Source organism: Chiloscyllium plagiosum, unplaced genomic scaffold (genome assembly GCF_037043375.1).
Source record: "Chiloscyllium plagiosum isolate Xiang-an unplaced genomic scaffold, Cpla_swu_hap1 HiC_scaffold_13, whole genome shotgun sequence".
Classification (NCBI taxonomy): Eukaryota; Metazoa; Chordata; class Chondrichthyes; order Orectolobiformes; family Hemiscylliidae; genus Chiloscyllium; species Chiloscyllium plagiosum.
In genome coordinates, this window is record NW_028270151.1 from 80,364,550 (window position 1) to 80,377,905 (window position 13,356).

At 42.9% G+C, this 13,356-nt stretch overlaps 1 protein-coding gene across 2 annotated transcripts in view; it reads left to right on the forward strand.

Annotated features, from left to right (window-relative positions):
* Window positions 1-13,146, forward strand: part of sned1 (sushi, nidogen and EGF-like domains 1) — a 167,787-nt gene extending 154,641 nt beyond the window's left edge. For both annotated transcript variants that reach the window (XM_043701804.2, XM_043701803.2), the window contains 5 exons: window positions 366-482; window positions 950-1,037; window positions 1,462-1,538; window positions 3,846-3,881; window positions 5,528-13,146. In XM_043701804.2, coding sequence (XP_043557739.2) covers window positions 366-482; window positions 950-1,037; window positions 1,462-1,538; window positions 3,846-3,871 — 308 coding nt within the window. In that variant the 3' untranslated portion in view covers window positions 3,872-3,881; window positions 5,528-13,146. The remainder of the gene's footprint in view (window positions 1-365; window positions 483-949; window positions 1,038-1,461; window positions 1,539-3,845; window positions 3,882-5,527) is intronic.
* The last annotated feature ends 210 nt before the right edge of the window (window positions 13,147-13,356 follow it).

Here is a 13,356-nt window from a genome sequence, read left to right on the forward strand (position 1 = left end):
TGCACCTATTTACAGGTTACAAGAAGATTACCTGCATTACTTCTAGAAACTGTTGGAACACACTGGTTCCAGGTCTGTCTCCTACCAGCTCCTTATTTACAATGACCACGTACCTTTGGCATAAAACAAATAGGTAGTGCCCATTGTTCTTGAGAAAGTACTAAGTCTTTCAAAGCTACATACAACAGGACAGGCCGTGTGAGAGTGAGGAAGGAGGTAGTACCCAAGTGTGGGACGGGTTTATGATTGTCAATATGCCAACCTGATGTCCTAGCTGTAGTGTGCAGCATAATGTCTGTTTGCCTAAATGTTTGATCGCTCTTTGTTTGTGCTGCTATCTCCAAAAGCTATTTCTTTAATTACAGACGATCAATGGGAATGTTCCTCAAACCCCTGTAAAAATGGAGGTACTTGCGTGAAGGGGATGGACTCATACATGTGTGATTGTGAAACAGGATTCAAGGGAAAACACTGTGAATTATGTAAGAAAAGACTACTAAGCCAAAATCTATTAAGACCGTGCATCATAGCTAAGAGCTTTACCAGTGAGAGTAGGATGGAACAGGGTGCTATAATTTACATGAATCTGCCATTAAGCAACAGAATTCATAACAAAGAGAAATAATAATTTAATTAGAACATTGTATGAAATTCATTACCGATGATCGATAATCTAGAAACTGTAACAATTAGAATAACAGCAAGTATGATCCAGACATTATCACAAAATCAGGGAAGGATCTGATATTGTGAATGTTATCAGCTACAGTGGGGGATGTAACAGCACTACATAATGTGCAGTGTGGGAGGTTTGGAATGGACAGTGTGTCATAACATAGTGACAGTGGGGTAAACCACAGAGCCTTTTAGTTTGTCATTAATGGAAACTAAATAGAAAGATGTTTGATGCTGGATCACGTTCTTAATGGTGCTTTTATCTTGCCTTTAGTTTGTAAGAAGCTGCCTCACCCCTGCACACGCCTGTACTCTGAAACTAAATCTGTTCCAGTGTGGGAGGCCAGTGTTTTCCAGCTTAAGTAAGTCTCCCATTCTTGCTTTGGACATGAATCATTCGGGGAGTCAGTTTGTGAAACTATCAAAGCCATTAGGGACGTGAGGATTATCAGGTCATTAGTTTCAGAGAATGGAGTGCTTACTGCATTAGGTACATGCATTCCCTGGGACGTGTGGAGAGAGGGAAAGGTGTGACTTCGTGATTTCACCTTGGGCCTTTTGATGTTGATGTAAAGTCAGATTTGGGCATTGCCAATGCTGGATAACCTTGCCAATGCTGGATAACCTTGAAGTTTGCTAATCAAAGCAAATCAGAGGAAATAAAAATGGAAAAAAAACAGGACATTTCAGGAGGTCGTGGAGATTAGAGAAGATTAAAAGTTTGGGCTTTCATTCTATGACCTCTCAGCGGGAGTATAAATCTCACGTTTCACGTTTGCTTTTAAGGTATAAAAGAATTTATAAAGTTCATCAGGATACCTGCTACAAAGAGGTTTGTGAGCCTGTTGTACACAGAAAACCCAGTAAGTATTTACCTCCTGAATAATTCACTCAGTAATGTTTGCGCAACAGAAAGATTTAATATCTCAGGTAGTCAACTCAGTCGGATGGTGAGCCATCAGATTTTGTGGGAAGCCTGGCTGAAGGAATTTTAAGTTTTATTAATAAACTTTTTCATGTACAAGATGCTTGAGGGAAATTAGAAGTGATTAGGTACTGCCCACAAACTTGCAGTTTGCGTTCGTCAGGACCACTCAGCTCCTGACCTCATTAAAGCCTGGATTGGAACATGAGTTGAATTCTAAGGTGAGGTGGGAGTGACTGCCCTTTACATCAAGGCTGCATTTGACCACATGTGACATCAGGAGCCTCTGAGCAAAAATGAAGTCAATGGGAATGAGAGGCAAAACTAAAGTCCTATCTGGCAGAGAGAAGATGGTTGTGGTTGTTGGAGATCAGTTATCTCAGCTTCAGGACATCACTGCAGGAGTTCCTCAGATTTGTGTCCAGGCTTCAATTGCTTCATCAATGACCTTCTCTCCATCATTAGGTAAAGGTGGAATGCTTACAGATGATTGCACAATTTTCAGCACCATTCATGATGCTTCAGATACTGAAACAGTCCGTGTTCAAATACAGTGAGACCTGGACATGATTCAGGCTTGTGTTGATAAGTTGTGAATGATATTCATGCCATGTTAGTGCCAGGCAATGACCATCTCCAACAATGATTTGGAGGTGCTGGTGTTGGTCTGGGGTGGATAAAGTTAAAAATAACACAACACCAGATTATAGTTCACTAGGTTTATTTGGAAGTACAAACGTTTGGAGCGCTGATCCTTTGTCAGGTAGCTATTAGGGCAGGATCATAGGACACAGCACTTATAGTAACGTTACGAAAACTTGTCCTTCCAAATAAACCTGTAGAACAATAACCTGGTGTCGTCTGATTTTTAACCATCTCCAACAAGAGAGAATATAACCAATGCTCTTTGGTGTCTAATGGTGTTACTGTGACTGAATGGTATTTCCATCACTGTTAATAGCCTGGAAGTTAATGTTGACTAGAAACTGGGCTGGGAGAAATTGAGGACTGCAGATGCTGGAGAAATCAGAGTCGATAAGTGTGCTGCTGGAAAAGCACAGCAGGTCAGGCAGCATCCGAGAAGCAGGAGAGTCAATATTTTGGACATAAGTCCTTTATCCGGATTGCTGCCTGACCTGCTGTAGTTTTCCAGCGCCACACTTTTCGACTTAGAAATTGGACTGGACTAGCTATTTAGTACCATGGCAACAACAGAAAGCCAGAAGCTATGAATTCCACAACAAGTAACTCGCCTCCTTATGTGCCATCTACGTGCATAAGGATGATGGATTACTCCCCACTTGCTGGATGAGCACAAGTCTAACAATACTCAAGCAGCTTGACTTAATCCAAGACAAAGTATTCCATATGATTGCTGCTCCATCCGCCGCTTTAAGCATTCACTCCCTTCACCACAGCTGCCCAGTGGCAGCAATGTTTATCATATCCAAGATGCAATGCAGTAACTTGGCAAATCTGCTAAGACAACCTCTTCCAAACCTGCAACCACCTAGAAAGGTGAGGGCAGCAGTCTATGGAAACACCACCACCTGCAAGTTCTCCTTCAAGTCACACACTATCCTGACCTGGAGCTGTATGGCTGTTCCTTCACAAGCAAGGCATCCAAATTGTGAACCTCCCTCTCTAACGGAAGCTCATCACTGCATTGTGAGGGGCAATCAAGCTTGGGCAGCAGCAATTCCCACATTGCATGAAAAAGTTATTTTTCAAAGTTATTTTTCTGAGACAGCAAGATCAAGGCCTTCTCTCTTATAACTGGACACTACAGAATCCAGACTGCCAACCCAGTAATAACGTTTAGATACTTCAGCAAAGCCATAATGCCAGGCAGTATTGCCAAGAGCAAATGCCACCTTACCTGCAGTTCCAATGCTGCAGTGAAATACATGTACAATATGATCACAGGAGAAAGTGAGGACTGCAGATGCTGGGGATCGGAGCTGAAAATGTGTTGCTGGAAAAGCGCAGCAGGTCAGGCAGCAGCCAAGGAGCAGGAGAATTGACGTTTCGCTCATGCCCGAAACGTCGATTCTCCTGCTCCTTGGATGCTGCCTGACCTGCTGCACTTTTCCAGCAACACATTTTCAGCTCACAATATGTTCACAGCCAGGTTCTAGAGATGTTAAGATTCTAGACGTTCGGCACAGATGAGGTTTGAAAGCTACTTAGCAGTGAGGTTTTTTAATCAATCCAATTGTTTTTATGACTCTTCTCTCTTCTCCAGGAAACAGAAGGTTGTTCAGACATTAACTAATTACTGGTAAGTTTGGTTCATGAATAAATCAGTGTGTTTTTTTAACATGTTTATATTTCCCCATCACAATATGTGTACCTCCCTGCATACTAACAAATGCATGTGTGATTGCCATATGCATGTGTGATTGCCATATGTATGTGTGATTGCCATACGTGTATTGTTAAAAAATGGCCTCAGGACCACATGAAAGTCCCAACATTGGCTCTGTGGGAATTGCCCAGGACGTTTGATCTTCCAATGGGAAATTCCCCTGCTTCCTGGAATTCACCCAAGAAGTCTTCAACTCCAAATTAATGTCAGAGATTTTGAACAGCTCTGACCTAATTACGTGGATGGATACCAAAGGAATCCTAGTCAAACTCCTCAGTAACTCTACAAACAGTAGCCCACCTCGCGACTTCCCCCATACCTCCCTCTCCTTGCAAATCCCAAGCCCCAGAGTGGCCCATTCTCCAACCAACCACCTCCATCACTTCAGAACTCACCAGCTCCCCACTAAACCTCTGACTTTTCCAAACTTCGACACATCCCCTGACTTTCTGAGAGCTCAACTTTGACTGCCACCTGCCAATCCGATGTGACCTAACTTTGCCAACCAAATAACCTGCTCCAACACCCCTCCCTATTCTACCTAACCCCTCACCCATCCTACTCATTTATCTATTCAGCCATATACTCTCACTGACCAAGCTGAGCAGTCTGGCGACTTTTAGCCTGTTACTTACCAGAATTCAGAAACCTTAAAAAATAAAATAGGTATGTGTTTTCTGTGCATATTTTCTCCACTGCTCTCTTCCAGAATTCCTTGTACTCAGCAAGTTCAAAAAGGCTCCTCCTTTGGACAATTGGCCAGTAAAATTGAAGGCCGGTATTGGATAGAATTCTAATCTGGTCACCTTCAGAAGATGAAAGTCATGATGTGGAGGAGCTGGTGTTGGAATCACACAACACGGTTATAGTCCAACAGGTTTATTTGCAAGCACTGGCTGTTGGAGCGCTGCTCCTTCATCAGCTACCTGACAAAGGAGCAGCACTCCTAAAGCTAGTGCTTCCAAATAAACCTTTTGGACTATAATCTGGTGTTGTGTGATTTTTAACCTTCAGAAGAGGGGTTCCAACACTGACCAGAAAGTTTGCACCATCATTGTTTTTTTTGGCGATGGGAAGCAGAATGATTCCCTTTTGTGCGTGTGAACTTTGTGTGAAGTGGTGCCAAACATCGAAGATGCATGTGGTGTAGTGCTGTATGTAGAGTGTCTATTAGTATTTCATTAATACTGTTTGAGCCAAAGCTTCTTAGGACATTTTCTCTCTTGAACTAGTAGCCTACACATTGTACTTCCTATCAAAGCCATCACTGGTTTGAATCAATTCTCCTGCCCCTGGCTTCTGACGTCTGACTTCCACAATCTTACCTTCCACCTACAATCTATTTAAACTTTTAAAACTCTTACGCTATGCTGTGCAACCATTACTTTGTTATACTGCTCTCTTTCTACTCCTTTCACACTGGTTTTGCAGGCCTCAGTCCTCTCTAGACATTGTATGATACTATTCCTCCACCCATTGCCTTTAACTAACAATTTTAAGGTAATAGCAAGATTCTTAAGGTTCTGGCATCTTCACTTTGAGGTTTTTTTATGTTTTAGGGCCTTCTAGCTGATGCAAGAAAGGAGATCAAAAATCAGAAGACAACGGAAGAATGGGTGCTAGTTAATCAAATCCACCACAAGTTAACGCATTGTAAAGACACGGCCACCCATTCTAGAGTCAGCCATAATGTCCTAATGTCACTTTGTTCAATTTGGAGATGTCAGAGTCGGAAAACAAAAAACCAGGACAGCTGAAATTTGATCAACACATAAGTAACTGAAGAAGATTGCGTGTGTGGAAGGAAGTGAGGGGAGAGCAGATGCACACACTTGTCTTTGTGTTCAAGCAGAGAGAAGAGAGTGAGTGACCAATCGAGTGAGTGAATGCCCGTGGTACATGGGTGCATTTGAGTGCGAATCTGTCTGTGTATTCACTTCTGTGTGTCTGATGTGTGTACGTTCTTCAAGCTGAGAGACGTGACTGCTGGGAATTTGGATTGCGTTCTCGTAGTGGTAGAGTTGTGCAGACTTCGATCAGACAAGTGTGGCTCCAATATATTGTGTATAATACAGAGCCCCTCAGACTGCCTGACAGCGTGCTTAAAACCCCTACCTCTCTTGCTGTACCAGTTCGGTATTTCCATTCATGTTAAGCTTGTGCTAGTTAGAATTAAAATATTACAACAGTTCTGCAGCATGCACTTATCACTTATTTGCTGGGACTTGGGTTGAGATTTCCCAGACTGTCATCTTGTAAAATTCAAGGAACTTGGCTAGGGGCTAAGAAAACCTTTAGCTCCTTCCCCCTCAGTTGGATGACACAAATCATGTTTCATTAGAGAGAAACTTCTTTTATCCCATCAATGTGAGTTGAATTTGAACCATGGTCGAAAATTGACATTGGGGTTACCAAAACAAATACACTTGCTAGTCTACATTAGAAAAAGGGATTTTGTTGAACCATAGGCTTTCACAGCACCAAACGTGACTATTCTGTCTGTGCCACATCTTTGCTGGTACACCCTAAAAATGATTCCACTGACCACCTCTCCAGATAACCCTGCTTTTAATGTTATCTTCTTTAAAAATTGCTGCAGTTTTTCGAGTGGCATTATTTCCCGTAGTTGTAAGTTTTGTGCATAAAAAGATTATCCTAGTCTCTTTTCCCACTCAACTCAAGATAGTTTTAAATGGATAACATTGTGTTGCTGACTCCCCAGTGATCTTTCCCTATTGACTGTCAAAACCATACATAATTGTAAAAACCTTGATTAAATCTCCTTTTTAAGGAAAGTGGAAATAGTCTCATTGACGTTCGTCACCTGTTTGACCAGACTGCTGAGCCGTCTGTGTAGCAACACTTTATTACAACGGGACCCAAACCAGGCTTTCTGTTACTGTATGTTTTTTGTCGCTTCTCATTAGATTGCAGATATGAGTGACTGACTATATGCATTGTGCTGACTGTTGGAAACTGTGTGCCTAGTTGAGGGTTTGTATGTTCCTGTGTTCCCTGGCCCATGCATATGGGATTATGTAAGGGAATGTTCAGAATTTACTTACAGTGGAATTTATGCTTCTAAGTCGTTCAGAATTCGACCGGGAAGCTGTGACATTTGATAGTTCCTGAGCAGTCACAGCATTTATGATTCCGAATAATACCACATGGGGGTTGAAACTTGTGGTTAGATGTTCTACTTGGTTCCTGATGTAAGACTAACATGCGCTTTGGCTTCCTGATGTGGAAACTGCCTGATTTTCATTCCTATTGAACTCAAGAGACTGTGTTTTACTGTATATTGATATTGATAAGCAGAGCTAGTATGGTAACCTTTTGACACATGTGTCTCAAATCTTCCAAAATCATGACCTCTAGAAAGGGAAGGGCAGCAGATACATGGGAGCACCATCATTGCAAGTTCTCCTTCAAGCCATGCACCATTCTGACTTGGACATGTACCATCATTCCTTTACTGTCACTGAGTTAAAATCTTGGAACTCCCTGGCACATGATGGGGCAACCTACACCAAGTAGCTGGCAGCGGTTCAAGAAGGCAACTCACCATCACCCTTCTCCAGGGCATTTGGGGATTGCCACATCTCACGAATGAGTGAAAAAATTTACCATTATCACGAAGGCACTCCTATATACCACTCTTAAGGTGAAGGTATCATATTGATCCAATACAGGGTCAGGAATCGCTCAATGAGGTATTGGTCACTTCATTATTATGAAGGGAGTTTCCTCCTTCAACACCCCTAGCCCTCAGAAGCCCTTTCCATGATGTTCAGAGGGATATGTTCCAAGTCTGGGCAAATGGGACTACATTAGTTTAGGATATCTGGTCAGTATGGACGAGTTGGGCTGAAGGGTCTGTTTCCGGGCTGTACATCGCTATGACTCTGTGTGTGTCCAACATTTGAGTGCAAGGTGAGCCAGAACTAGTCTTTGTTAATGGTGGAATATAATTTGTGTTGTGCTGAACAGAGACTACTTTCTCTGAATGGGATCATTTGGGCTCTTGTCATGCAGTGCAGTTTGCCATTCTCTTGTGACTTGGAGCATATCTGCATTTCACGCTCTCAGGTTATTCACAATCTCCCTGCGGTCCCAGAATGATATGTTTGAGCTGTGCCAATATACCCTAATATTTTTCATGACCACTTGCTGACAGTGGCCCCACGCCACTGAACTGCACTGATCTTACAGCAATGGATACTGAACTGGGGCCTCCTCTAACCTGCAGAGGTATTTGGGCTTAAATTTCATGACCCATCTTACTTGCATATCCACTGAAGCTGTGATGGCGACTTAGAGTCATTACAGCACAGGAGTCCACTTGGCCCACTGAGTGCCTGCCTGCACTCTCTACAACAATCCTATCATTCCCATTTCATCAGTGTCAACTGGGAGTGACTTGCTGAGGAAAATGGGTTTGCAGTAGGAATGATGCTTGGCTCACTTGGATGACTGGAAAAAGGCTTGCTGACTGGAGTCCAGTGCCATGAGGGCAATAGACCATGTCAGCTGACTTTACCAGTTTCTTACCGCAGGACAATCTGGCAGAGGCAATCGACAAGGGACAAGGGATGGAACAGAGACCAGGAGGAAGATGCCACAATTCCTTAGAGTCCCGTCTGTCAAACTTCTTCATTGAAGTAGGGCAGAGGGCCAACAGTGCTAGGTACCCATGACAGGAAAACTCACCAATCCCTCTTGCAACTGAAGAGTGAGCTCGCAGAGGCATTGAATGCTAACTTTCTCATGCCCAGCTCTTCAATACATCATCATGTGTGCAGTTCCAAAGACACGGTCAGAGTAGACGAGGTAACACACCTTTCATTCTCACCTTCCCTGGGCACGGACGTGCTCCTTGCCCTCTTAAACTGTAAAAGCTAGACAAGCAACACTTCAGAGTACATTCTCAGCAGACATATTTCCTGAGTCAATAGCTATTATCTGTGAGAATCTTGCTCTTCAGTGAAATTTGTGACACACACACACACATCCCTAGAAGATGACTGTGTGATGATGACAAAGAAGCAACTCAACATAATTCTACAGGCATCAGTGTATAATCCATGGTGACCCTACCACGATTGTGACACATCAGGTTGGACAGAAGTCCAGCAACTGGTATATCACAATTTCCTCTGCCTACTATTGCCATCTGTCAAGACAGCTGCCAGTGTTGACATTCCAGTTCTCCTCACCTCCCCCCCCCCCCACCCCCCCCACCCACCACCCAGAAGGAGGGGGCACCACACTATCCAACAAAGGTTCCAAAGGTGCAGCCGGAAAAGGCATATTGTCTGGAAGCCAGTGCCATGAGAGGAATAACCAATAATCCTCCCATGATACAGATTACAACTCAGAATAGTTGGGGGGAGATAAAACCATAACCTGAGGAAAGAATAGGTTAGTTTGTGTTTACTTTCGACATTGTTACAATAAACTAGAGTAGTATTTGTGTTGTGCTTTCATCCTCATGATGTTTAGAGTCCAGAGGAAACATTACACTGACTGGAATAAATGCCAAATACTGGAAAGCTGAAATAAAAACAGAGTGCTGGAGAAACTCAGCGACATCTGTGGAGAGAGAAAGAGTCAGCATTTTGAGTTCACTATGACAAAGAACAATCTTGATGGACTCAACATTAACAGTTTTTCTCTCCGCACACACTACCTGAGCTGCTGAGTTTCTCCAGCACTTTCTGTTTTTATACACTGACTGGACACTGACTTGTTCAATCTGGTGATGGTTATCAGTTCAGTCATTTCAGGACAGCGAAATGTTACATTCACTGTTGCACTATTCTGGGGTTGAAGGGGTGTCCTTTGTTTCGAGGTGGGAGAAAAGAAATGGGCACCATCCCATTTCTTTAATGAAAAGGATTTTGATGATGGGATTTGATCTGGTGCTCCTTGTAGCGGTCACTAGTGAAGTCTTCAGCCAAGGCTGCTATGATGTTTCCCTCCACATAGTTCTTCTGAAGCCTGTCCAGCAGTGACCAAATGCAGACAGAACTTTTTTAAGTTGACACAACCAGCAACTACTGCGAGTGACAGGAGACGGAGAATCCCAATTCAGCCCTGACCCATTATCTGCGCAAGTGACAGTCCTTTTGATTGCAACTGTGGTGCCTTCAGTGAAATTCCTCTTTTCCTCCCCAAGGTCCCCACAGCCTGTGTTGCCCTTGCATGGGGCAGCAACAACATATGATGGAGTTCTTTCTTTGCAAATCTCCCGAAATGCTCCATCCTTCAGCATTCCTCCATAATAATGAACATGGCTGTGTCCATAGAGGTTGCTACATGTTCTCCCCAAAGGGCCTCATTCTGGCTGCAAGATTGAATGAGGGAGGGATTATAATTCTCTCTGTGGAACGTACGGATAGAACAATCCAGACCTGACCAGGCAGAATACTCGAGGAAGACAAGAACAAGTTTTTTTTTGCTATTTGAAGAAATTCCTACCAAACATCTCCCCATGACTTAGCATCCCACACTCCTCACCTGTGCCTGTCTTACTTAATTCTGGCAGAAGGTGTATCTTGTAAATTCTCAGTCTAATTTACCCAGAGTGTCCTGTCATTTTAAAAGCACTGTTGTCACCAAACTCAGTTCCCACACAGTGAACTGCAGGAGCATGGAAAGAGGTGTAGGCCATTCAGCCCCACCACAATCTGTTCCGCCAGTCAAAGCTGATATTTATCCCGACTCCTTTCATTATGGGATCCTTTCACTTTTGATTGAATTCTTCGAATCACAAAGCCTCAATGGAATTTTTGAGGGAGCGAGGGCTAACAAGTGTGGGAGAATTCAAGCAGCTTGATTTCTGATTAATGGCAACTTTCTTTGTTCATTTGTGAGATGTGGGCATTGCTGGCTAAGTTGGCATTTGTGGCTTTTTCTTGCCTAATTGCTTCACTATAAGTCTAAAGTGGCTTGGAATTTCAAAAAAAATAGTTTTCTCTTGTGGGGGAGGTCCTAATGAGAGTTCATCAATATGAAATAATGACCAAGTATTCCAATAGGGAATATGGAAGCAACTCCTTCATCCAAAAAAATGGTGAGAATGTGAAACTCTGTTGTTGGAAATGGTTGAAGTGAATTACGCAGTGAATTGGCTATGAGAGAGAGAAGGAAATAGAGAGTAGTAGATTTAGGTGAGAGAAGATGGGATAAAGCTCAAGTGGAGCATAAACACTGGCTGATTGGTGCCAAATACCCTCTGCAATCTTTTTCTTGGCCATGCGGTAGAGGACACGTCTTTTGTTTTCTGCCTTACTTTCACTTATCCACCTCACACTGAGTGAGGATCGACAATACTGCAATCATTGCTGGGAGTGGGAATATGTGCAAAGTAATAGTCCTGTCAGTGCATGAATGTGGTTCATCCGGTAACCTCCATTCCCACCCCACTCCCCCTTCAAGAAGAACTCCTTTGTGGAAATGGCACTCTGATAATGTGCTTACATTTGGTCTCAAACTCAGGGAGACTTGCTTGACAATCCATGGAAACTTCTGTAAAAATGGCAAAACATCATGGCTTGTCTTGATTTATAAATTAAACATAGGAATGGTTGGATGAGGGGTTTGACATAAATCCATTTGGTTCATTTCTTAGGACCCTGTAGTCACCACAATATAATGTCATTCCATTTGGTGAATCAATTAGGTAAATGAAGCAGGGAAAATCCCAGAGATGTACAGTTTTGGAAAAGATTGGTTTGAAGTTATTTGTTTCTCCCAAGCACAGTGCTCACCAAAATCATCTAAAATTATACATGTCATTTGCAAGCACTTTAGAAATTTAATGCTGGCGGTGTTGATGGTGAGTTTCAGGTGACTGTGGTTTGTTCTGTTCTCTGACCTTGTTCTCAACTGATCACAGATCAATTGAGTTCCTGTTTATTGATAATCTGCAATGCTTGACAGTGGCGCTTTGTTGCGTTGTCATTTGCTTTCCCGTTCCTTTGCTGAAATCTTCCTGGGATGCAGTTCCATAGGGGCTGGCAGCTTTGTGGCCACCTTGACGATGTGGCCATTCCTTTCACATTCATCTGGATCATGTTGTCGAATTGTTCAACTATCAGGACCTATTCCAGATCCTGATGCTGTCCTCGCCAATCATTTACACACGAGCACTTTCCAAAACGAATCACTGATGGAAATTAGGCTGATGTTCTCACTTCCCCTCTCTTTAATTCTAGGTCCAAGACCTGTTTTTCATAGTCGTCATTGGCAGATTTGGAGTTCCCTAAATCAACCAGGATCTAAGAGATTCTTTGAAACAAGTGAGAGATTGTTTTCCTGTACTGCAGGGACACCTTGAGTTCAAATGGTGTCAGGATGCTGAGAGCATTGGATCACTCTGCATGCCGCCTTGACATGACACGCAGCAATGTTCTAGGAATTCTGGGAGATTGTATTTGAGGTTTGAACCTGCTGTCTGCTGATGAATTGCATCATTTGATTTATGCTTTTCTGTAACTCTATGCAGAGCAGAGCAGAGTGATCTAATGCTCATATCTAAAAATCTTTGTATATCTTTTGTAGATGAAGCAGCCACTTCCCACGACCCCCTCCTTCCTGAAGCATGTGCACGTTCAGGTACATGATAAGTCTCGTGAATAGATAAGTTGCTGCCTCATAGGCTTAAGCGAAACTAGAAAGCGAGTAGCAAGTTGGTGCTGGATGGTAAGCTTCGCAGCCTCTACTGTATCATCCTTGGGTTCCCCATTACTTGCCCTATCCCAAGCCCAATCCTTATTGCCCCTCTGCAATAATTTGTACTCACCCCAATGCACTGACATCCTCCCAGGAGACCAAATACATTGCAGCTTGAGTGATTTGGGCGATTGGTTGGAGACTCACTGCACTGGGCCTTCTGCTACTCTTACTCATCATTTGCTACTAGTTTGTGTTTACAATTTTAGACCATCTTGTTTCACAGTCTTGTTAAAGTCTGCCTCTCCCTTCAGAGATCCATTCTGACATTGGCTTCTCGGCTTGTTGTCGGTTTGTGGGCAATTATTCCCTGTTGCTGCACATTTTCATCAATCTGTGAAGATCTTTTCTGTGTTCTATATTAAAATGTTGTGAGTGTTGCATTGTAGTTCAGTGTATCGACTAGTTTTATTGAAAATAAAACCTTTGTGTGAATATCCAACCAGGAACATGGCGTTTTGTTTTCATTGATAACAATACCTTGTGAAATTTGTGTTCATTTAACGCCACAGAATGGAACACTAGGCATGTCATTAGCAAAAGGCATACATTAGATCTAAAGATAAAGCGTGTCTCACACACCTCCATTGAGTACTCCCACATGAGTTCACAGGGAGCAAGCAGTTCCATTGAGCATGTAAGTACAGTGCAA